General features: G+C 34.4%; 1 protein-coding gene and 1 long non-coding RNA gene across 2 annotated transcripts; both read right to left on the reverse strand.

Moving 5' to 3' along the window:
• Nucleotides 1-4,614: 4,614 nt before the first annotated feature.
• Nucleotides 4,615-11,841, reverse strand: LOC106758588 (tropinone reductase homolog At5g06060). The gene is made up of 5 exons (XM_014641512.2): nt 11,667-11,841; nt 11,374-11,581; nt 5,487-5,703; nt 5,278-5,390; nt 4,615-5,002 (listed from the first exon to the last, which is right to left on the reverse strand). Exons 1-5 carry the CDS (start codon nt 11,756-11,758, stop codon nt 4,835-4,837), a joined length of 798 nt encoding a protein of 265 aa, XP_014496998.1. The 5' UTR covers nt 11,759-11,841; the 3' UTR covers nt 4,615-4,834.
• Nucleotides 11,842-12,508: 667 nt separating this feature from the next.
• Nucleotides 12,509-13,287, reverse strand: LOC106759122. The gene is made up of 3 exons (XR_001375596.2): nt 13,231-13,287; nt 12,618-12,748; nt 12,509-12,538 (listed from the first exon to the last, which is right to left on the reverse strand). It is a non-coding gene; the product is annotated as an uncharacterized LOC106759122 (long non-coding RNA).
• Nucleotides 13,288-26,783: the final 13,496 nt, after the last annotated feature.

Consider the following 26,783-nt stretch of genomic DNA (forward strand, 5'->3'; position numbering starts at 1 on the left):
TCTACAAAAGACGACATAACAATTAACTTGAACTAAACAAAAAATACTTGATTTTCTCATAAAGAAAATACATCATACATGAATAAATACATATTTAATATTAGAAATAAGCTTGAATAATAAATATAATCACATTTATGAATGACGTCTTTTAGGATGAACATAAATTTATTCTATTATGGATTTTGAGTAATTATGGATTAAGTTGTAATAAGTAATTATATTTTAAGTTACAAATAATTTCTTTCTGTTTTTACTTTTTCAAGTTATTTTTGGCACTAATGTCTTTAGGCTTTCTTTTAGGGTTTCTTAGGCGTCTTAAACATTTGTGCCTATATATATGGACACCATGTAAAGACTTTGGAGTCATAATATATGAATTTGCATTTCTAAAAGAGGATTCTCTTGGTTCTTGGATTAGAACTCGCGAATCTTCACTTGACATATCAATTTGTTAGATTGTGGCATCCCCATCTTTGTCTTATTCCATGTTATACCCTAGTTTATTTTTGTTGCGCCACTTGAGGATTCAAATTCAGAAGAGATCATACTTTTTCATGGATAGGATCATATCATTGGGTATATAGAGCAACAATTTGGTCTACATATGCTCTTTTATGTTATTTTTCCCTTATATTATAAAAAATGCAAAATCCAATTCCCTTGAGTTTTTAATTTTTGTATTTTTTATGTTCTTGTTTTAATTTGTGTATTTCTACACTTGATTCGTGAAAATTATCTATTTTTTTTTATTTTTCTATTAATTGTAGTCCTAATTAATAGTTTACCTTGATCTTGCATGAGTTTTGATGTTTGAAGGACAATCTTTGTTTGTAAGTTGAATTGCCAAATTAATATATATATATATATATATATATATATATATATATATATATATATATATATATATATATATATATATTGGATCCAAGTGAAAAAGAAACAAATGTATATTGAAAAAAAAAAAGAAACTAAGGATCCAAGAGTAAAAAAAAATATATACAGTTCAATAGAAATTATTATGTTGCATTATTGTTTATAATTGTTAATGTATTAAATTATATTCAGTTTTTTTAAAGTCTACGTGTTGTCTCATTTAACCCTTTTTTCTCTAGAGTTTTCTATTTCCTTTGACCTTTTGAGTCAAGAGTTATATCCCGTAACATTTTTCACATGGTTTGTTCAGTCTTTGCTTAAGCTATTAGAGTTTTCTACAAAGCACTAAAGGTAATTTAAGTGGAAAAAGGTGAGAGGGTACTTAAAAAAAACTATTTGTGTGACACACGAGTGAAATTTGAGTGAAACACTTAGTCAAGTAGTGAACGTCTAAATATATTCTTTTATTTTCTTTTCCTAACCTTTTGCAAGATTTATCAATATTGAGAAATGCAACATAGTCTCTTAGAGACATCCTTTTGGAGCTGTGTGTTCATGAGGTCTTGAAGGTGAATGTCAATGTTGGAGTCCAAAATTGTAAAGTTGAATGGTGAAATTTTTAGTATTAAAAGGAAGCACAAGCATAACAAAAATAATTTCTAAGGGTTAAATCAAGTGATATAAGATGTTTTAAATGTTAAGTCTCTGAGCATGAAACTCATCAATGTCCTAATTGCAAGTCCTAAAATTACTAATGAAGACTTCAAGAAATATGTTCTATATTTGAAAGAGGAGGAAGAAAACATTTTGCAAAAATTAGATACGTTGAAAAGAAGACAACAACATAAGCTTAAAAGAGCACAAGAGAAAAAAAAAACACTTATAGAAATGGAAGAAAAAGAAAAAAGAGAGAAAGAAGATAAAGAAATGAGAGCGAGAGGAGAGAAAGAAAATAGAGAAAAAGAAGAGAAAGAAAAAGAACGAGATGAGAGAAGAAAAGAAAGAGAGACAAGATAAAGAATAAAAAGAAAGAAAAAGAAGAAAGCATACTAATTTGTTATTAAAGAAAAACACAAGCTTAAATATCAAAGAAATTGTGTTTAAGAATTTGTTAGCATGTTTGTCAATTCATTTAGATATTCAAAGTCACTCTTTTAGTATGAAAACAAACTTAGAAATATATTCCCATGAGTTAGCTTGTTTGACCATCTTTAAACAACTTAGGGATAATCAAAGTCATAAATATAGTTTGATTGTTTACTTGGGAAATATTCTTTTGATCTTCTTTGAGCATTACATCTTTAATTTAAAATTGTTTGATTATTTTGCAGGTGGGTATTTGATCCTAGAGGCAACCTCCAAGTCTTTGATAATAAGATATTGGCCTCTTCAAGAATCCAAATCTCATTTTAGTAGAATTTCTATTTTGCATTATTATAGCTTTGTGTCTTTGATTTATATTTGTGTTTGTGTGTAGAATCTTTTAGAATTTGGTTTGAATTTTCTCTAAACAGGGGAAAATAATAAAGAATCTTCAAGTGATATGAAATTGAGGATAAATTCTCTTTAAAAAGGAAGGTATTGTTGAGATTGTTGACAACACAAACTCTATATCAAACTGGTTTTTAATGATGACAACACACTGCTTAATAACAGTACATAAGTTCCAGGATTACATGTTCAGCTGTATAATAAACTAGATTGAACAATGCTTTTGCTGAACATGTTTTGTTGATTTGCATGTGTGTTCCTATGATTGATTATGTGTTACATGTATGGAACATACTTGTATTGAAATGTGTGATAAAATGATTTTGATTACTTTTGCACATTTCTGAAGAAAAACTCACATGCACTTTTATGAACTTATATTTGTTGTGACAAAGGTCTAGTTCAGTCGAATACACTGGTAATAGATTCGACTAAGTTAAAATCTTTGTACAGATTTTGTGAACCTGTGCTTGAAGAGATTTTGAGTTGAAAAGAAATTCAAAGTCATTTTTCATGTGTCAGTCGACAGTGTGGAACACCTATTTGACTGTGCTGCTGTTATTTTTGGAATTCTGTTATGCCTACTTGCTCCAACGGTTATATTTTCACAACTTAGTTAAGATTGACTGACTTGGTCAACTGTCTTAAATGTGTATTGATTTGGTTGACTGAGGAGTCTTTGTGTTGATTGTCTGTTATAACTGTTTTAATACAGTTGACTGTATTAGTAGGCAATTCGACTAAGAATGATAGGAAAACTATAAATAGAACAGAACACGAATTGTTCTGAGACTTTTGTGATTTAACACTTTCATTGTCCTATTTCAGAGAAAGTTCTCAGTTTAGGAAGCTCCAAGAATACTCCAAGAAGACAGTGGTGATCTTTCTTGAGAGAGATTCAAATTGAGGAGTCTTTTGCGCACACTGTTTGATCAACATCTGCACAAAGAAGGTGCTGTTGTAATTGATCTGGAAGGCTTGGCATCCTGTGAAGACTGTTGTATTTGACTGAAGGCTTGACAGCCTGTGAAGTCTGTTGTGATAGGCTTGGCAACCTGTGAAGTGTGCTGTGATAGACTTGACATCCTATGAAGAGTGCTGATTACACGTTAAGGATTGTTCGACGTGGGTTCAGATTACAGAAGAGGGGATTCTTGCTGTAATTCTGGTTTTGTGTGTGCAGCTATATTTGGTTTTGGGTTAGAGAGGAGATTTATATTTTTGTGTGGTGCTTCTATAAATTCCTTGTTGTAAAAATCGCAACCATTATAGTGCATTTGCTTCCAAGATTGGAAGGACACTGGATGTAGGCATTGTTGGACGAACCAGTATAAAAACCAGTGTTTGATTTTCTATATCCCTGCACTCTTTATTTCAATTGACTTTACTTGTTTAGCAGTCAACTACGTTTTTTCTGCTGCACTGAAATTTTCATTACTTGCATTTCAAGGAAAGATCAAAAGCTTTGAATTTTCATACCAAGATTGCGAAAAGATTTTGTTTTTGAACTAACACCAATTCACCCCCTTCTTGGTGTAAAACGAAGCCAACCTGTTTCCTAGCAGGTATGATAGATAAGTATCTCCTAAAACATATACGTGAAGAACTCGAAGAAGAACATTTGTAATTCAAAAGGATCTATGATAAGGTCAATGATCAAAATACATCTTAAATCTTATAATTTTCTATGAAGAAAAGAATTTAAAGAACATGAAGATCATAAACACAGTTGAAGAATAATTTAGGAAATTAAATAAATTTTATTTTATTTTAATTATAAACAATTAGTTTATGTTTTTAATTTTTTAAGTTATTTTTGGACCCAATGTCTTTAGGCTTTCTTTTAGGGTATGTCAGGTATCTTAAACATTTGTGCCTATATATAGGGACACCAAATACATATGTAAAGGCTTTGAAATCATAATACATGCATTTTCTTTTTTGAGAGAGAATTCTCTTGGTTATTACCTTAGAACACTTATTCTTATTAAAGATTGTGGCATCCCAACTCTATTTTATTTGTCATTCACTTGACTTATCAATCTGCTAGATTGTGGCATCCCAACTCTATTTTATTTGTCGTTCTTCTCTGATTTATTTTTGTAATAACTCTTCACTTGACTTATCAATCTGCTAGATTGTGGCATCCCAACTCTATTTTATTTGTCGTTCTTCTCTGATTTATTTTTGTTGTGTCACTTGAAGATTCAAATTAAAAAAAAATTGTATTTTTCTTAGACATGATCATATCACAAACTTTCATAAAATAATATAATAGCCACGGATCTATATCTACATAATAGGTTTTTTTAGCAGTAATTAAGAACTTAAGATAAATGGAAAAGGTGGCCAATCCATGGTAAGCAAGATTCAAAGGATACATATGAAAGATGGAGAATGACACTTGAACACTAGAATTAATTCAACAAAGTGACTCTTAATTAATTGCGAAGTCACTATCTGAAATTTAAGATGTGAAACCACCATCAACATAGAAAATCTGCCCAGTGATGTATGATGCAGCTGGAAGACAAAGGAAAGCAACGAGTGGTGATATTTCTTTGGTTTCTCCAACACGCCCCAAAAATATCGTGGATGTAACCATAGCATCACACACTTTTGGTCCAATATTTTCCTGTAAGAATAGCAATTATTATTGATATCAACATATACGACCAAACAAAAACATATTGGTAACATATGTGTGAAATTCGAATACCATTTTCAAATGTAAGACATAGTTTATGATTTTACTCAGTTTAGGATGTCAAATCTATGTCACATTTCTTTGTGGTAATCATGCATTCCAACATAAATACATCTGGACGTGATTCAAATTTACAATACTGATTTGAATCTTGCTCTTAATTTTAATTGGGAAAGAATATCTATTTCATATCTCAAACATACCCTGAAAGATTCAAAGATTGAAGTCCAAGTTGGTCCAGGTGCTACAGCATTTGCACGAATATTATCCTTTGCCCACTCCAATGCTACGTTCTTGGTGAATTGATCCATTGCTCCTGAATCAAATTATATATTTCGTTCAGATCAACAAGTTAGATTTGCCATAATATTAATATATGAGGAAAATTATAAAAAGAAATTAGTATGTATACCTTTAGCAGCTGTATAAGCAGATAAACCTGGAATAGCTTTTGCACCAGCAATGGATGAAATGAATACTATGCTCCCACATCCAGATTGTTTAAGAAGTGGATGTGCAAGTTGAGTCAAATGAAAAGCAGACTCAAAATTGGTAGCCATTATAGTCGATACATCTTCTGTAGTGTAATCTACTATGTTCTTTGTTATTTTTATTGCTGCATTGTTCACCTAAGAGACAACCATATATCAAATAAGCTCAAATACAACAATGAGAAATGAATCACAAAATCAACAATAATGGAGGCTTCTCTAAGGTATAAGAGCAAAGAAAAGAAAGTCACGGGTTCCATAGGAAGAAGAAACAAAAGCTCTAGGAGAGGAGCAACAAAAATGAAAAGAAGAGAAAGGATTGGACAGAAAACACGCACACAAGGTACACTGAAATGCTTTTTTTTTGTATATTATTTCTAAAATGTTTTACAGCTTTATACAAGAGAAAATGTAACCGAATCTATTTTTGACTTTATATCAAACACTCCCCTTAAATAAAAATCCTAAGGGAAGTCAAAATCCCCTTTTTCTAAAGAAAAACGACTCCTTTCACCGATTGAATCTTCTCTAATGAAACAACCACTTTTTCACCGATTAAAATCGGGAAAAAACCCTTTCTCCGAGCAGACAAACACTTTTCATCGATTGAAATCGGGAAAAACCCTTTCTTTGAGAAAATCTCCTCTCATCGATGAAACCCTAGGGTTTCGAACACCCTTTTGAACGACCTTCAAAGGTGTCAGCTTTCACAAAACCGATTAACATTCTTATAGGGTTAGAAAGTGCTCTCCTTTGAGAGCTTTCGTGAGTATGTCTGCTAGTTGGTCTTCGGATCTGTAGTGTACCACCTCTAGCTTTCCACTACTAACCTGTTCTCTGATGTAGTGGAATCTGGTTTCAATATGCTTACTCCTCCATGAGTTGTAGGATGCTTTGCTGGATCTATGGCTGACTTATTGTCTTCAAGTAGACTCACTCTTCAGTTAACTCAACCTTAAACCCTTCCATCAAAGAAACCAACCAAGTTGCCTGACACATAGCTTCACAAGCAGCTATATACTCTGCCTCACACGAAGATAGATCAACCACATGCTCTTTTCTTGAGCTTCATGAGATAGGAGACCCTTCAATGAAGAAGATTTACCCTTTGTACTTCTTTTATCCTCTTTATATCCACACCAATCAACATCTGAATAAGAAGTGATTTGCACTTCTTTTCCAGTTTTTCCTCTTCCTAAATATATCTCATAGGAGTGTGTTCCCTGAAGATACCTTAAAATATGTTTGGCTGCATTTAAGTGTGATATTCTTGGTCATCCCATGTACCTACTTATCACTCCAACACTATAACTCAAATCTAGTCTAGTGTTATAGAGCTATCTCAAGCTTCCAACAATTTTCCCGTAGGATCTACAACTTCCTCCTTTGGCTCCTTTTCCAACCTTAATCCCACTTATGTTGGGGTGTTGGCAGCATTACTGTTTAGCATGTCAAACCTTTTTAACAAGTCTAAAACATACCTTGGTTGATGCATCACAATTTTACACTCAACCTCAATGAATTTGATCCCAAGAAAATAGCTAAGCTTTCCCAAGTCACTCATTTCAAACTCCTTTAGCATTTGGACCTTGAAATCAAAAATTACCTCCTCACTACTTCCAATAATTAGGAGATCATCAACATACAGGAAAAGTATCACCTTTTTTGGTTTGCCATTATGTTGACAACACTACACATACAACCCATGTTCTGAAACGCATTTCTCAAACCTAATATTGTGCATGAAGCCATCAATTCTCTGGTTTCAGTTCCCTGGGGCTTGTTTAAACCCATAAATAGCCTTTCTCAGCCTGTACACCTTGTATTGCTGCCCTTTGATTTCAAACCCTTGTGATTGAACAACATACACCTCCTCTTCTAGTTTCCTATTCAAGAAAGCATATTTCACATCTAGTTGATGGAAAGACTAGTGAAACTTGGTTGTTAATGACATTACCAACTTGATTTTCTCAACCCTTGCTACAGGAGCAAAAACTTCCCCATAATCCACTCCAACCTTCTATAGGAAACCTTTAGCAACCAACTTGGCTTTGTATCTTACAACAACACCCTGTGGATTTATTTTTGACTTGTAGATCAACTTTAGTGCTATTGACCTTTTATTTGAAGGTAAATCAATCAATTCCCATGTCTAATTTTTCTCAATAGATTCAATGTCCTCCTGCGTTGCCTTCTACCATTTCTTATCTGCAATGGCTTGTTCAAACTCAATGGGTTCAGCTTCTACTGCTAGAGCATAGTGTACAAAATTCCCTTTTGTTGTAACAGTAACATCGTAGAACAATTCATAATCCATCAAATGAGGTGGCAACTGATTTGTTCTGGATGATCTTCTCACATTAGTTTGTTGATTCCATGCATCTGACTACATGCACTAGATTCATTATCTAGGACAATAGTTGTTATTGTCTGCTAAATGGACTCCCAACACCAAGATTCATCTTCATCCACCCCAACATCTCTACTTATTATAACCTATCCAGATTTTGGATCATATTGTTTATACCCCTAGTAGAATGATACCCAACCAAAATCAGAGGCACCCCTTTATCATCCAACTTCTTTCTTAACCAGTTTGGAACATGCTTATAACACAAAACCAAAAACATTCAAATGAATAACAAATTGTTTTACCTCAAACCATGCTTCCTCTGATGTAATACCTTTCAGCCCTTTAGTTGGGGATCTGTTCAGAATGTAAGTGGCTATCGACATAGCCTCTCCCCACAGAAAACTTGGGAGACCCTTGCTTTTCAGCATACATCTGACCATATTTAAAATGGTTTTGTTCTTCCTTTCTGCAGTACCATTGTGTTGTGGGGTATAAGGAGGGCTAATCTCATGTCCAATACCGTCTTTTTCACAAAACTTCTTGAACTCCATGGAGGTATACTCTCCTTCATCTGTCCTCAAAATTTTAATATTTTTTCAATCTGTCTTTCCATCAAGTTCTTGAATTTTATAGCAACTTGCAGTACCTCACTTTTCTTGGATAGCAAGTATGTCCAGCATTTCCTGGTTAAATCGTCAATAAGCAGCAAGAAATACATGTTGCCTCCAAGTGTTTTAGTTTGAAAAGGCCCACACACATCATAATATACCACACACAACTTCTCTACTATCCTTTGAGGCAAGAATTTTTGAAAATTTCCCCTTGTCTGCTTGCATTAAACACATTCTTTAAACATTGCTTCAAGAATTTCAACCATAGGCAAGCCTTTAACCATCTCTTGCTTACTCAGATGCGATAAATCTCTAAATTTTAGATATCCAAACCTCAAATGCCATAGCCATTCTGTTTTTTTCTTAGGAACAACAAAGCACTGGTGTTTCACAACCTTTATCACCACACAAAATGTCCTATTTTGAGACAAATGTGCTTGAATGATCAGTCTTTTATTTTGATAAAAAATATTCAGATAATTATTCTCCATTTTCATCAAAAATCCCTTTTGGAGAAGTTGGCCTAGACTTAGTAGATTTGTTTTCAACCCTGGTACATACAACACTTCATCAATCACAATTCTCTGCCATTACTGGCCCTCAAAACAACCCTACCAGATCCCTTTACTATGAGACTTTTGTCATCAACAAACTTAATCTTCCTTTACATGGTTTCCTTCATTTTAACAAACCACTCCTTCTTCCCAATCATATGTGTTGAGCAACCACAATCCAAGTACCAAACTACATCGTTTGAATGGTCTTCATTTATGCTAGCCATTAACATTACAACCTCTAAATCTGAAGTGTCATATTGTGCAAGATGCACTCTTTCTTTTGGTTTGTTCTTTGCTCTATCCCCTTTCCAACATTCTTTGGAAAAATGGCCAAATTTCTAATAGTTATAGCACCTTACCTTCTTTTATCAAACTTCCACTCCTTACCTCCATTAGATTTCTTCTTTCTGCCTTTTATAGGATCACTGGAATCTTCCTTCTCCAGTTCCTGTGATTCCTTGTCCTTGAAGCTATTTTTATCACCCTTCTTGAACCCTTTCTTGCCCTTTGTATTGAGATTGAGCTTGAAGCACTTGTTCTTGACAATGTCTTCTCTCATTAATACTATATGATGTGCCTCAAATGAATGTTAGAGTTCTTCAATCTCCAAGGTTTCCAGGTCATGTGTTTCTTCAATAGCCATAACAACATCATCAAATCTTGGGGTTAGGGTTCTCAGAATTTTATCCACCACATTTTGATCTGCAATGCCATCTTTACATGCCCTCATAGCATTAACCAACTCCTGCACCTTGTCAAAATATTTTGCCATAGTGTCACTTTCATACATGGTCAAAATTTCAAACTGCCTTCTCAATGTTTTTACACCTTCTTGTTCTTGTCACCATCCCCATAGGTCTTCACCAATATCTCCTAGATTTCTTTAGTAGTGACAGTCTTTGAGATCTCGTTAAAGATATTTGGACTGACACACTAGTAAAGAAGAAATTGTGCCTTATTGTCTTGTTTCTACTACATTTTCTAGTTTCTTTTCTCTTCTAAAGTAGCCTTTGAACTCAACTCAGGCACTCCTTCATCTATTACATCTGTAACATCCTGGAAGCCAAATATGGCTTGCATCTTGATGCGTTAGTCATCAAACAGCTTGCCATCAAACACTGGAAATGGTCCCTGTATTCCTTCAAACCCTACCATATTCTTCTTGATTAAATCTTGAAGTTTTTTGGACCTTCTTATGCACCTCTAAGGATTCATCATTTCCAAAGAACACTTATTTTTGGAATATACCACACTGCTCCAGACTTTATCACACCCACGGCTTCCACAAAGATCTTTTACAGTTAAGCTCTTCATACTATCTAGGGTTTCAGAGGAAAGAAAAGAAAGTCACGGGTTCTAGAGAATGGAAGAAAATAGAGAAGCTCCAGGAAAAGAGAAAATAAAAAATGAAGAGGAGAGAAAGGATCGGAAGCAAATAAGGTACACTAAAATGCTTTTTTTTTATATATTTTATTTCTAAAATGTTTTACAACTTTATACATGAAAAAATGTAACTGAAAATATGTTTTTGATTTTACATCCGAAGGTCATTTCACTATTTTTCCTTCTAAGAACTAGTTAACCGACCAAGAAATTATAGAGAAGAAAGAAGTGAGCTTATTAATAAGTTGACACGAAAATGAAAATAACAATAATCTCCTCGTTGATAACAAATTAAATGTTATTTAGAAAAAAATAAAAAAGTATTTTAAACATTTAATAGAACAAAACTTTTAATAAAATTTCAATTGAGTTTATATTTTTAAAATAATTAAAACTAAAATAATTTTTTAATTTATTCAAGATATTTAATTATAAAAATAAAATTACAATTAAACTTATAAAAAGATTGATCCCCGTGTATAAGTTTATGTCAATTTCACACGATAAATAAAAAGAAAAAATACAGTTATTTATATATTATAGCTTGTACTTATATATCTCTTCTTGGTACTAGATCTCTAAGATAATATTATTTTGTTTCATGACAATTTCTTCCATTCAGACCTTCACATCGAGAATTACTCATATACCCTGTTTGAAAAAAGAAACATTTTTTTTTATGGTGATGTGATAAAAAAAACAAGTAATTTGAATAATTCTAGTTAAAATAGAATATTGATATACTATTACATTACTTAAAAGGAAATAAAGTTCAGTTCAAGTAGTACCACCCTTTTAATAGACTACAACTAATTGATTTACCACTCTCATTGTATATGTCCAACTAATCTTAATTATATTTTCAAGGGAGTAGATCAATTTATGAAGGGTAGTTGAATGTTACCAGAATGTTAAGCTTTCCATGGAAGATAGAGGAAACAGTTTCCATGAGCTTGAGGCGTTGGTCGCGATGTTTGACATCACAGACTGAACCGGTGACGTTGAATCCCTTCTTTTTCCACTCTTCCAAACACTTATCAATATCATCTTGCTTTCGTGAACAAACATGAATGGCTGCTCCAAATTCTGCCAATTCCTCGACGATGGCGTGCCTAAGACATTGGAAAGGAAGAAGAAAGATGAGAATAAAAGGAAAGATATGAGAAGAGAGAAGATGAAAGCATTGAGATGACGAACCCAATGCCTCGAGTGGCTCCTGTCACAAGAGCCGTCTTGCCATGGAGTGACCACCTATTGTCGTTTATGCCGCTCAGCTTTGCTTCGCTCATTTTTGCTTCTAATAAAAGACCTCCAGAAAATAAGGAAACACAGTTTTCACCGAATAGTTGTGATGTGAAGAAGAAACAAGACCAGCAAGTTACCTCTCTCTATATATACATATGTCGAAGTTCTGAAACACTTTGTGGCTGTGAATGATTTTAATCTTATCTCAAATTACAGTGAGCAATTACTGGGTCCGGAGAGAACAAAACACGTGGGACCATAACCCAAAAAATCTGTGAAAATTTTGACACACTTTCATAATCATACGCATTTTCACTTAATACACGTGATGTGAAACAGAATCAAGAGCTACAAGTACTCTATATATATATATATATACATGTTAAAACACACACACGTATATATATATATATATATATATTATCGTATCACTTTCCAGTAGTAACACTGTCTTGAGTCGTGCAACCGTGACCATCAGGTCGAGCGGTTGTCTTACAGAAAAATTATTTTTGATAATTAATTTAAGACAAAACATCATTACAATCAATTGAATCTAGACTACAAATATAAGTTTGAGACAAAAAGTACGTAATTGTATTTAATATGCACTAATTAATTAAACTAACTAATCTTTACTGACATGTTAATATCTTGTGTAGATAACCTTCCTATATGATTGTATTCAGGATGATCAGTAATGAAGACAAAGACTTTGACTTTCAAAACATACTTTAAATCGTAAACAATTAATCACGACCCATAACCGAAACACATATCTTTGAGATAGTTTTATCGATCAGCTTTCATGATAGAAATTGAGAAACCTATAAAAATGAAATGATGATAATCAGAATTGCTTAATGAATCACAAAATGCTGGTCTTCATTGGCTGTGGTAACAAACCTGCCATATCAAGAGAAGTCATAAATGACCCTGTATAAACTCTATCAACAGCCAGTCCATGCTCCAGCTGCAATTTTGGAACTGTCTTTCCAGCTGTAATCATTAGTTCCATGGTAGGAGAGCCACCTAACCTGCATACGAAGAATCATCTAAAATGTAAATAAAAATTCTACTTACAAGGAAAAATATCTGGTAAAAAAATCCCAATCATAAAAAATCAATAAAATGATTGAAAGTATTTTCAAATATGTATTTGAAGTTCCAGATTATGGTGAGTTAGGAATGTCTGAAAATATTTAAAAAGAAAAATAATACAACAAAAACATGCATATTTAAAATATAAAGTATAAGAATTTACAAAAGCAAAAGACGTAAATGATTGAAGGAGGGAGCTTAACAACCTTCAAAGAATGCACAAGAAAAAAGTTAAAATGATAGAAGAATTGCTAATGCTACCCAAATAAAAGACAATGTATTTTCAATTTGAAATACATCAAGTTAGACAACTCTTAGTGATAAGCAAAATCTGTTTACTTGTTTTCTAAATTCTATAATGAAGATCTATGGTACATACAACTTAGTTCTCAGGAAAAGATAATATTCGTGAACCTACCCATTGACCATAAGAACCACTGTTTCTCCTCGAGTTATTGGAACAAAGTTTGTTTCCTGCAAACATTACCAAGAAAAATAATTTCCAATTTTAATATATTTTCCAATTTAATTTTAATTTCTCAGTATTACTTTTGACTAAAATCAGAGAAAAGAAATGTTAAAATAATGTATTGTCCTTTTCTCTCTCCTATTTATATTCTAATCTATACCAACATAACTTTACAAAATATTTGTTGGATCTCTAGAGTGTCTCAATATATAAATGAATCTTATGTTTGAAAACAGGTAAGCTTCTTTTTACATCAAGAAGGGAAGAATTGGTGAATTTTCAAAATTAAGTCTTTTCGCAATCTTTTATACAAAGTAGAAAACTTTACAAAACTTTCTTGAATCGCAAGTAATGAAAATTGTGAGCAGCGGAAAACCGTAGTTCACTACGCAGATAGTAGAGTCGGCTAAATGTAAAATAGCAGGGATAGAGAAATCAAACACTGGTTTTTATACTTGTTCGGCCTCAATGCCTAGATCTAGAGTGTCCTTCCAATACCAGGAAGCAAATGCACTATAATGGTCAAGGGTTTTACAACAAGACGGGATTCCATTTAGCTTTTGCACTGCCTGGTGACATTCATTGCTGGAATAATATGCACACGGTTTCAACGTTTTACATTACCTTTGCTATTACATCTTTCAGTGTTCATGGTTACCTTTTGGCAATTATGTTCATGCCTTTTTAATGTTATTTTTTTATTTAACTTTGAGCATGCTAGTAGCATTTTCTTCATTTTATTAGATTTAAAATTAGTGAAGCAGTGATGCATTTATTTTCATTTGCCTTGGAGTAGTTGCACGCATAGAAGAAAACATGATTTATTTTATTTTTGGTTGAAGAAAGAAGAAAAGGGTTGTTGGAAGAGGCTGGAAGAAGTTACGTTTTTTATTTCTTTTTAGTTTTATTGTATAAAAAAAAAATGAAGAAGAGATGTTTCGTGCCAAGAGCAGCTAGATGTTTGCGAAGTAGTTTTGTAGAAAGAAGTATCTAAGTGATTGGATGGGAGTTGGTGGTTGATGTGCTGTCACGATTTGCAAGAATGGAAAGAAGGATTGATCATGCTCGCAGCAGCAAGCTGAAATTCATTTCTTAGGCACATCACGCTGATTAATTTAGAGAAGAGGTGCAAGGTGATTTATTAGGCAATTTTCATTTTTTTTTGGCAAGAGTGCTACGGCCTGGGAAAGGACTTAACGCGGTGGTTTCATTTTCAATTTTATCTTCTTTTAGAAAGCATAACGCACGGTGATTAATGAGGGAGAGAATGTTGCCATTTTATTTCATTTAGTACAAGTGTTGTCCCATCATGGTAGGTGGACTAGAAGTACATGGTTTAGGAGAAGAAAAGAGAGAAGCACATGATTTCTTTGTGGTGTCCGACGCTGATTTTGGGAGAGCAAGGTTATGTTTCATTTAATAAAGATTTCTGATCCCATGAAAAGTGGAAGCATCACACGGAGGGATCCAAAGGTTTATTTATTTAATTATTTAGTTTCAAGCCTGCACATGAAGGAATTGAATATTATTAATATAGGAAATACATTCAGCATTGTTGACTCCCTGGCAAGTGTACCAGATCGTTCCAAGTAATATAATCGGTAAAACCCAATATCGTTCTTCCCAAGAGACTCGAAAGGCCTTATCGTTCGTGCGAATTGAAATCGTAAGACTTGTAAAAAAAATTAACTGGTGGGAATGCAAAAACACAAAATAAACATGCAAATGCGGTTGATTCAATTGACGAGAAAAAGACTATGGATGAATGGAGTTGTTGGGGGTTTACAATTTCATCTTATCCACTCTCTCTTATCTACTCCTCTTGTTTAAATTGCTTTGTTATCTAATTGTTATGCAATCTTTCTTGGCCTACCCTTAACCCAATCCCTCGGAGAAAAGAGCCTATTACTAATTACTGGCTTGTTATCCCTAGCCTCCCTTAGTAACTAGCAACGCATTACTGAACAGAAGAAAAAACAATTGATCGTCCTACCCCCTATCCCTAGGTGGTATTGCTTAATCAAGGAATTTCTCACCAGTTAATGATAGTACCATACGTCCCTGTACCAATAAAGACAAACAATAGTTATCGAATGAGTTAAACGATAAAAGCTTTAAGTGCAGATGAGAACCCAATAATTGATAATCAAAGCATACAACAAGCATATAAATAAACAAGAGTTTCAATAAAAGAGAGTTTCAAAAGATTACATTGTTTCCCCCAACAACAAAAGGGTTTAGTTCACCATTGTCATGGTGAACCTAGATGAAAAATAATGGAAGAATGGAAGAGCAAACCCTAGATAAGATGAAATGGAGCCTAAGCATCCAAGAGATCTTCTCCAAGGAGTGAAAATTAGGTCTGGCCACCCTCTTCTGTCAAAAGAATACATTTAAACTTGCACTAGGGCTATTTATAACCAAGAAAAGTAACAAAATTTAGGCTCAGGCCCATCTGACAACCGCCCGACGCCTAATTTGACCGCCCGGCGGTTTCCCCTTAATCGCACCACCGCCTGACGTCAAATTTCACCGGTTGGCGCTTTCTGGCCACCGCCCGGCGCTCATTTTCATCGCTGGGCGCTGGTCAACTGGTTGACTTCTGTCGTTAACTGGTTGACTTTTCTGGTTGACTGGTTGACTTTTCTGCATTCTGGTTGACTTTTCTGCACTGCAACCATTTGATCTTTAACCTCTTTTTCCATTCATCTCCAATTCTCATCAAAACCCTGCAAAACAATGCAAAACAAGCATAATATCTCTAAAAACAACTTTTGACTCTCAAATGACTCAACGTAAGTGTTTTACTTGATTCTAAGCTCATTCTAAGCTATAAAAGGTGTATTTTGATCTCAAATAAAGCATGAAATTAACTGTTTTTCAACAGTTATCAAGCATTCACGGCCTTCAAATGTTTAAATTGTTTTTTTGTTAATTCACCAGCTGCATCCTTCATTTACGCTTTGCCTTTTTAATTTAATGAGATGAATTTTAGATTTTTTTTATTGCATTTTAATTAGTTTGCACATTTTGTTTTAGGACTGTTCAATTTACTTTTTCAGTTCACTATGTTGTCTATTATGTTCGGTGTATTGTTTTCATTCACTATGTTCTCTGTTATGTTCGATTGTGTAAATTTAATTGTGATGTTAGCTTAGATTAGTTGGGTTAGTCGTTAGAGATATTACTTTGCTTCCTTGAGATTTCTGGACTGTAATTGTATTTGCCACTCTGACTTGGTTAACGTGAAATCTGTATTTGCACTTGCAATTGGGTATACACTTAGTTGCCTAGTTGGTGTTGAGTTTTCGCTTAGTCGATGAAACTGCATGGTGTAAATTGGATTTGATGTTAACATTACGTTCGTTAGTTCGCTTTTACAAAAACATGATTTGCCTTCACTTAGTTGGTTAACTGTGTTGGATTAGAGGCTTGAGTCGCTGCTTTATTTTGTTGATCTATGATTGGAAGCATTGTAATTAAGTTAATGACCAACCGTTTCCATTCTATCTTTGAAACCGTTTTTACATATGTGTTTGCATTTCTGTTTGCATTCGTAATTTAATTTTATTCATCTACATTCACTAAAATTTTCGCAACCCCCCCCCCCCACTTTGTGTCTGACCTAATTCTCGAACCACATTTGGTCCTTGAGAGACGACCTAGGAGTCACTTCCTAGTCTATACTGCATTCTTTTATGCAATTAAATTTGTATGGGCTGCGACAACCCATCAATGACTTCATGAGTATCTCTTTTCTCTGAGTCTGTGTTGGATATTGTCTACTTCCTTTCTTTGTCCAGATTTCTTGAGAATGTGTAATTTTGTTTCTTTCATTGTGAGTCTTTATTTTATGTCTATTGAGTCTGTGTCACTTTCCTGATGTCCTTTGAACTATTCCATGATTTGCATCTTGATTTTGCCCAGGAGTGCAAAAGACTAAGTGTAGTCTATTTTGATGAGTCAATATTTTATTAACTGCACTTAGTTTATTGTACCAAATTTAATCAGGGAAGTGTGCTTAATTATCCGGTATTTTCGTGTTTTTGCTAATAGTGCTTAATTTGACCGGAAATTCCAATTTTAATTAATTTGAATATTCTGAACTAATTATTTGCATTATTAACTGCAGGGAAATTTTGGAGATACATTTTTGGACATTTGAGAGGACATAAATTCATTCAAGACTCTCCACATGGAAAATTTAAAATTAGTTATATTTTAATTTAGTAGTTTAGAATTAATCAAAATTGTAATTTAGAAGTTTAGTTTTTTTAGACAAGCTTGTGCACATCGGGCCAAATTTTGGCTAAAACATGATGGGCCCAAATAGTTGTAGGACACTTGGAAACTTTAAGGTTTTTGAGTGGACCCACCCATCCTTAAATGAGGACACATGGCCCTAGGGATTCCAACATTCCAGCAACCGTCACCTTAGGAGAGATGATGATAACGGTTGAAAAATCGTTATTTTCATATGCTAATTTGGACTAAATTACGCCCTTTACTGCTTAGAATGAGCTTGAAATCAAACAAAACTCAATAAATGAGTCAGCCGAGGGTCAAAAGCTGTTTTTAGCGATTTTATGCTTGTTTTGCATTGTTTTGCATTGTTTTGCAGCAAATTTGACAAAAGTGAAGATTGGGAATAAAGATGAAGGTCATAGACTCAAGAAAAGAGAGAAAATCAGAGAAAAGAAGAGTCTAGGCACCGCCCAGCGGTAAACCCCTGCCGCCGGGCGGTCAAACGGGAGGAGAAGACACCAGTTTTGGGCGTCGGGCGGAAGACCCCTGCCGCCGGGCGGTTTTGCGGCACGAGGGAAACCGTCGGGCGGTAGAGCCCTACCGTCGGGCGGTGGTGGGATTCAAGGCCCACCGCCGGGCGGCAAAGTGTGACGCCGGGCGGTGCTCAGCTGGGCTTGGGCCTATTTTTCTGCTGCATTTCTCCCCTATAAATAGCCCTGTTACGAATTTCAATTAATTCTTTTGACAGAGGAGGGCGACCAGACCTACTTTGCACTCTTTGGAGAGGATCTCTTGGATTCTTAGGCTCCTTTTCGTCTTTTTTAGGGTTTGCTTTCCATATTTACCATTATTTTCATCTTGGTTCACCATGACTATGGTGAACTAAACCCTTTTTGTTGTTGGGGGAACAATGTAATCTTTTGATACTCTCGATTATTGAAACTCTTGTTTGAATTATATGTGTCTCATATGCGTTTATTATCAATTGTTGGAGTCTCATACTGCACTTAATGCCTTTATCGTTTAACTCATTCGGTAATTGTTGTTTGACTTTATTGATACGGGGACGTACAGTAATGACATGAACTTCTGAGATTTATCCTTGGTTAAGCAATACCGCCTAGGGATAGGGGAGTAGGACGACTAATCATATTTGCTTTTGTTTGTAATGCGTTGCTGGTTACTAGGGGAGGCTAGGGATAGCAAGCCTGTAATTAGTAATAGGCCCTTTTCGTCGAGGGATCGGGTTAAGGGGAGGCCAAGAAAGCTTGCATGCAATTAGATAATAACGCCGTTTAAACAAGAGGAGTAAATAAAAGAGAGAGAATTAGATGAAATTGTAAACCCCCAACAACTCCATTCATCCATTGCTCAAATCTCGTCAATTGAATCACGCATTGCATATTTATTTTCTGTCATTGCATCCACCACAAATATTGATTTTTCTCCGCAAGTCTTACGATTTTAATTCACGCGAACGATAAGGCCTTTCGAGTCTCATGGGAAGAACGATAATGGGATTTACCATTTTTATTACTTGATACGATTTGGTACACTTGCCAATCCGCTAACAGCTAGCCAGGAGAATTTTCATTTTTTGAAGGATGTTTCAACATTTTGATTATGGATGAATGAAGGAAGCACATGCTTCAAGCCGCCACTTACTGAATTTGATTTCTCGGATTTTGAATGTTTGGCTTTGGAGGATGGGCTCTTAAGTATCATTCACGCTGGTTTCCTTGGGGGCCGGAACGTCAGCAACGGTCTCCCTTCATTTTGTTGTTTTTCGTTTAATGTTTTTGGAGAAAGGGCAATTGTATTCACGTGGTGACATCTTGGTTGAATGAAGAAGAATAATTTTCTTTTCATTTTTTTTATTGCAATTTTGATTGAAGCATTTTATCACTTCTTTGCTAGAACGTCTTTTGGTGGAGATCCACAATATAAGTGTTGATTCCAGCAGCTTGTAATGGTGGGTCCGGTGTTCACTTTTCTTGGAGCTTTCAATTCATTTGAAGAATGAAAAGGGTGATTAGGTAGAGGAGTCAGCTGCTACGGTTCTTGGAATTGCAAAAAGGAGGTGTATGTTTGGCCTTTGACTTTTCTTGGAGCTACAAGTGTTATAACACTTTATTTGGAAGCTCTTTCATCTCCTTAAAGTGATGTGACGGTGAATGATGAAGAAAGATGAGAAGCACATGTTTACTCTAGTGATGTGTGGAGCTGATTTTGGCAGAGCAAGGTTATGTTTCATTTAGTAAAGATTTCCCATCCAATGAAAAGTGGAAGCATCAAGGAAATTGCTAGAAGAAAATTATGTTGCTTATTCCTTTTCCTTTTAAATATTTTTCATTGTATTTTGAGTTGTTTGTTATCTTTCTAATCTAGTGTTGCATTTTAATAGCTTTGATTGTGTTTAGATATTTGTTTGTTACAATGTTAGGCGTTTAATATTTTCATTGATTTTAATGTTGTCTAGTATTTTTGGAGTGATAATTTAGCTGTCATGTTAGCTTAGGTTAGTCAGGTTGGTCATTAATAAAATTGCATTGTTTCCTTGAGATTCCTGGACTGTGATTGTGTTTGCCACTCTGACTTGGTTAATGTGAAATCTGTATTTGCACTTGCAATTGGGTATACGCTTAGTTGCCTAGTTGGTGTTGTGTCTTCGCTTAGTTGATGAAACTGCATGGTGTAAATTGGATTTGATGTTAACATTGCGTTCACTTAGTTCGCTTTTATGAAAACATGATTAGCCTTCGCTTAGTTGGTTAACTGTGTTAGATTAGAGGTTCGAGTCGTTGCTTTATTTTGTTGATCTGTGATTGGAAGCATTAAAATTAAGTTAATGACCAACCGTCTCTAGTCTGTCTTTGAAATCGTTTTTGGATCTGTGTTTAATTATCAGTTTGTGTCAGTATTTTGATTTAGTTCATCCGCATTCACCACAAACCTTTCACAAAACCCCCCCACTTTGTGTCTGACCTAATTCTCGAATCACATTTGGTCCTTGAGAGACGACCTAGGAGTCATTTCCTAGTCTATACTGCATTTCTAATTGCACATTAAATTTTGCATGGGGCACGACACCCATCACAGTTTTCACATCAGGGTGTTGGTGAACCAATTCTCCTTTATTACTGCCTCTTGATGATCTTGTGCTTCTAATACAAATTTTTAACCTGCACACACTAAAGAACACTGCACTAGAGCACATAATTAGCCCAAAAATAAAAATAGTAACAAATATTATTTCTTTTATTTTAATTTTCGTTTTTTTTTTCTTTGTTTTGAAAAAAGATAAAGATAGAAAGATAAAAAGAAAAATAAATAAAAAGATAGAAAGATAGAAAGATGCAAAGATGAGGAGAAGAATAAGGAGAAGATATTATTTTATTTTATTTTCATTTTTTATAAATAAAAATAAAAACAGAAAGATAAAAACAGAAAAAGATTGTTTTTTTTATAAAAAACAGAAAGATAAAAACAGAAAAATAAAAACAGAAAAGGATATATATATTTTTTTTTCGTTTTCTTTTTTTATATATAAAGATAAAAAACTAAAAACAGAAAAATAAAAACAGTAATAGAAAAATAAAAACGAAAAGATAAAAATAGAAAGATACTCCCCTTGCTTGATATTCTTTTCTTTTTCTTTTTCCTGCTGAATATTTTAAAAAAGTTGAGAACACCAAGCATCTGTTTCCATGTCTCAATCATAGGAACTTTAATCTCCAATTTCTTGAAGATTTCAATAAAGCACTTAAACTTCTTTTCTTTCCTATGATATTTCTTTTGATGAGGAAGGGGTTTTGCATATGATCTTTTCTTCTTTCCTTTCTTCTTCTTTTTCTTAATTTTTTCTTCCCTCAACTTTCTCCTTTTATTTTTCCTTAATTTTTTTTTAATTTTAACACTTTTTCTCTTTTTTTCTTTTCTCTCAACTACTTCCTTCTCTTCCTCACTTAACCTTTTCTCCTCTATCTTTTCCTTTTTTATCTCTATCTTTTCCTCTATCTTCTCATCATCTTTTTCTATCTTTTCCTCATCAACAACATTATCACTTTCAAAACTAGTGGCTTGACATTCCTCCCTAGGGTTAACCTCAATATTTAGCCTAGAATTCAATATCTGATTGGAGTGATGAATCTGTATCTCCAACCTTTTATTTCTTGCTTCACTCTCTTCTACAGAGGAGAAAGTAATTTGGATAAGTCATTCCAATGTCTCGTCCAATCTTTTGATTTGCTCATTCAAAGCAGATACCTGTTGCCCTAATAGTAATTGTTGATGTGGTTCTCCTCCTTGTCCATTCCAACCTTCATCTATGCTTGAGTGAGGTTTCCACCAGTAGTTGAAATCATTTTGATAGAATTGAATGCCCATATAATCAAATTCTTGTCCAAACTGCATCCTGCAAACATTAGGCACAAAACCCTAGAAAACATTTATTAGAACAAAAATAAAAAAAAAAAATAAAGTCAAGTCAAATTTAATTAGTTTACACTACTCGAAAAGTTAAACCACGAGTCCCCGACAACGGCGCCAAAAACTTGTTCAGTCTCTGGCAAGTGTACCAGATCGTTATCAAGTAATATAAAATGGGTAAGTCCAAGTATCGTTTCCCAAAGGACTCTTAGGCCTTAACTTTCATATAAACCAATCGCATAAGCCTTGAGAAGAATTTAATTTTAGGGTTTTGAATGCGAAACAAAAGTAAACATGCAAGATGTAGTGAATCAATTGGCTAAAAGAAACTATGAATGAATGGAGTTGTTGGGATTTACAATTTCATCTTGTCTGTTGAGATTTTTGACAACACAAAACTCTATATCAAACTGGTTTTTGACGATGACAACACATTGCTTAATAACAGTACATAAGTTCCAATATTACATGTTCAGCTGATATGCTATACTCTTTTGAACATTGTTTCTTTTTAACATGTTTTATAATTTTGCATGTATGTTCCCTTGATTGATTATGTGTTATATGTTTGGAACATGCTTGTATTAAAATATGTGATAAAATGATTTTGATTATCTTCTGCACATTTCTAAAGAAAAGATCACAAGCACTTTTATGAACTTATATTTGTTGTGACAAAGATCTTGTTCACTCGACTACAATGGTATTGGATTCGACTAAGCTAAAATCTTAGTACAGATTTTGTGAAAATGTGCTTGATGAGATTTTAAGTTGAAAAGAATTTCAAAGTGTTTTTCAAGTGTCACTCGACCTGGTGGAACAACTATTCGACTATGTTGGTGTTATTTTTGGAATTTTGTTATACCTACTTGCTCCAACGGCTAGTTTTTCAAAAGTTAGTTAAGATTGACTGACTAAGTCAATTTTCATGAATGTGCATTGAATTGGTTGACTGAGGAGCGTCTTTGTTGACTGTCAGTTATAACTGTTTTAATACGGTCGACTGGATTAGTAGGGTATTCGACTGAGAATGACAGGAAAACTATAAATAGAATAGAACACGATCTATTCCAAAGGAGACTTAGTGATCTAACATTTTCATTGTCTTGTTTCATAGTTATTTATCAGTTTTGGAAGCTCCAAGAATTCTCCAAGAAGACGGTGGTGATCTTTCTTGAGAGAGATTTAGATTGAGGAGTCAATTGCCCATACTGGTTGATCAACATCTGCACAAAGAAGGTGCTTCTGATTTGATTTTGAAGGCTTGGCATCCTGTAAAGACTGTTGCATTTGATTGAAGGCTTGGCAACCTGGGAAATGTGTTGTGATAGGCTTGGCAACCTGTGAAGCGTGCTATTAGAGGCTTGGCATCTTGTGAAGAGTGTTGGTGACCTGTTGAGGATTGTTCAACGTGGGTGCAGATTGCATGAGATGAGATTCTTGCTGCAATTCTGGTTTTGTAGGCAACTATATTTTGTTTTTGGTTAGAGAGGATATTTATATTTTTGCGTGGTGCTTCTATAAATTCCTTGTTGTAAAAACCGCAACCGTTATAATGCATTTGCCTCCAAGGTTGGAAGAACACTAGATGTAGGCATTGTTGGCCGAACCAGTATAAATATCAGTGTTTGATTTTCTCTATCCCTGCACTCTTTATTTTAGTCGACTTTATATTTAGAGCAGTCAACTACATTTTTGCACTACATTGAAATTTTCATTACTTGCATTTCAAGAAAAGATCAAAAGCTTTGAATTTTCATACCAAGATTGCGAAAAGATTTTATTCTTGAACTAACAGCAATTCACCCCCCCCCTCTTGGTGTAAATTAAAGCCAACCTGTTTCCTAACAATTCGTATCAGAGCTGGTTTTCATAAGATATTTGAAAATTTAGTCGACTCTGTTTTTATTCTATTCGACTGTAAAACCTGGGGATAGCTTCAAATTTTCAAACCTTTGGTGAAGGTGCTTCAACAAACAGACCACCTCTATTTGCTGGTGAAAACTATCCTTTTGGGAAAATTCGCATGCAGATCTTTCTTGAATCGCAAGATAAAGGAAGTTTGGATGCCACTTTGAATGGTCCATATGTGCCTACAAAAACTGTTAATAGTGAAACTGTTTTAAAACCTTTTACTGAGTGGACTATTGATGAAAATAGAAAACCTCAGTATGATGTTAAAGCTAGAAACATTATTGCCTCTAACAACTGATGAATTTTTCAGGATATCCCAATGCGCGACTGCAAAGGAAATGTGGGATGTTCTAGAGGTAACACATGAAGGCACGGGTGAAGTCAAGAGAGCCAGGAAAAATTCATTGGTACAAGAATATGAGTTGTTCAGAATGAAAGCTGGTGAGAACATCTATGATGTCCAGAAACGGTTCACTCATATTGTAAACCCACCTGATGGCTCTTGGCAAAGCCTTTGAGACAAAAGAGATCAACATCAAGATTTTGAAAAGTCTGAACAAGAACTGGCAACCTAAAGTCACTGCAATCTCTGAATGCAAAGATCTTACAACTATGAACATGGCTACCTTGTTTGGCAAGCTACGTGAACATGAATTAGAACTTGGTAGACTCAAGGATGAAGAGGAGATTGAAGAAAAGAAATCCATTGCTCTGAAAGCTGCAAGTAATAATCTCACAGAAGCAGTGATGGATGACAAAGAGCTGATGACTCTCATGGTAAGAAAGTTTAGTCGACTTATGCAAAATAATAGTCAATTGTCTAACCATATAGGTCAAAGCAAGAAGAAAAGCTTCAGCACAAACACTGTGCAGTGCTATGAATGTGGAAAAGAAGGTCACATCAAGCCTGAATGTCCTGAATTATAGCCAAAACAGAAAGGGAAGAAAAGATTTCCTCAAAGCAGGAATATGAAAAAGAAAGGAGCCTACATTGCTTTGGAGAATTCTGAATCTGAAAGCTCAAGTGATGAGGATGTTGATCAAGAGGAAAAATCCAACATATGTCACATGGCTAGAACTACAAAGACTGAGTATGACAGTGATGAAGAATTTGAGAAGCTGCCTATTGAAGAGAAATATCAGCAGCTGATTGAAGCATTCAGAGAACAACATGCTGAAGCAATGCGACTGGAATACAAGGTCAATCGACTGAACTCTGAGAAAAGAGATTATGAATATAGGATTGATAACCTTGTGATGGGTTGTCGCAACCCATGCAAATTTGATGTGCATAAATAATGCAGTATAGTGCTAGGAAGTGACTCCTAGGTCGTCTCTCAAGGACCAAATGTGGTTCGAGAATTAGGTCAGATACGAAGTGGGGGGGTTTGTGAAAATGTTGTGGTATGCAGATGAACAAAATCAAAACACCGACGCAAACAGAAATGCAAACACAAGTCTAAAATAACGATTTCAAAGACTGACTGAAAACGGTTGGTCATTAACATAATTACAATACTTCCTATCACAAATCAACAAAATAAAACAAACTCAAACCTTTAATCCAACACAATTAATCAACAAAGCGCAGGCTAATTATGTTTTCATAAAAGCGAACTAAGAGAACGCAATGTTAACATCAAATCTAATTTACACCATGCAGTTTCATCAACTAAGAGAAGACTCANCTAATTATGTTTTCATAAAAGCGAACTAAGAGAACGCAATGTTAACATCAAATCTAATTTACACCATGCAGTTTCATCAACTAAGAGAAGACTCAACACCAACTGGGCAACTNAGTTATACCCAATTGCAAGTGCAAATACAGATTTGATATNAACCAAGTCAAGTGGNAATTACACATACANTTCAGNAATCTCAAAGAAGCAATGTAATTTTATTAACAACCAACCAACTAACCTAAGCTACCATCAGAATTAAATTAAGCATTCAACATTAGGATTGTAAAGAAAAAAAAATGTTAGATATCAGATAAGCATCCGGAATAAAATAAATAAATAAAAAACAAAACCCTTGGGAGCTCTCCCATTCACGGACGCAACATGCTGAAACAAAGAAACAATTTAAAATTGTGCTGCACCTCCAAGCTGAAATCACTGCTACACTTAATCTAAAAGAAAATATGCATTTCTAAAAGAAAGTTAATCACCACCTCTGCAACATTAAATCAATCACCTAGCTTTTATTTTAAAAGAAAGGAAATCCCTTGTGGTTGGCTGCTACACCTCCAAAAGTAACTCATCCATGTGCTTGCTAATAAAAATAATTGAAATGTGCTGATTGAAACTAATGACCTATTCCAAGGCCGTGCACCATTTTGCTCCCTCACTTGAATCACTGCTGCCTCCTCTTTAAAAGAAAGAAAATCGAATACAATTTCTCAGAGAAAAATAATCATCACCGTGGTTCAGCGCTTGCAGCCCAAAGATGTAACACCACATTTCTCTTTTTAATTGAAATCAAAATTAAATTCCTTCCTACCCAAGGACGCGACCCATGTGGTCTTTTCCAATTGAAAGAAATTAACTCATATACCTCTGGATGAAATCCCGTGTTCTTCACTCAAAAATAATAAATGCACCGTGCTCTCCAAATGTAATACATCAACGTGCTNCTGGAATAAGCTTTCCCATTAAATCAACTTTTATCTCAAATAAAAAAAATGTGTGCTTCTTCCATGGTCATCAAATTATAAGCGTAAAAAAAAAAAAAACATTCCCAAAACCGAGGGTGGCAGGTGGAATAAAAGAGATACATAAAGAAAGCAAAGAAAAAAAAAACATCACCATACATCATGTGCCATTTCTTTAGAATTCTGCCGAGAATCAAAAATCCAAAAGTGTGTGACCGTTCTTTTTCCAAAATATACCGAGAGAGAGAGAGAGCTCCCT

The sequence above is a fragment of the Vigna radiata genome, chromosome 4, assembly GCF_000741045.1.
Source record: "Vigna radiata var. radiata cultivar VC1973A chromosome 4, Vradiata_ver6, whole genome shotgun sequence".
Classification (NCBI taxonomy): domain Eukaryota; kingdom Viridiplantae; phylum Streptophyta; class Magnoliopsida; order Fabales; family Fabaceae; genus Vigna; species Vigna radiata.

Excerpts from the sequence above, each read along its gene's own strand:
- LOC106758588 (XM_014641512.2), bottom strand. The coding sequence starts at position 11,758 with ATGAGCGAAGCAAAGCTGAGCGGCATAAACGACAATAGGTGGTCACTC. Across the intron at positions 5,391-5,486 it reads TGCTTATACAGCTGCTAAAG|GAGCAATGGATCAATTCACC; the intron begins GTATACATACTA and ends AATTTGATTCAG. Across the intron at positions 5,003-5,277 it reads CAATCTTTGAATCTTTCAGG|GAAAATATTGGACCAAAAGT; the intron begins GTATGTTTGAGA and ends CTATTCTTACAG.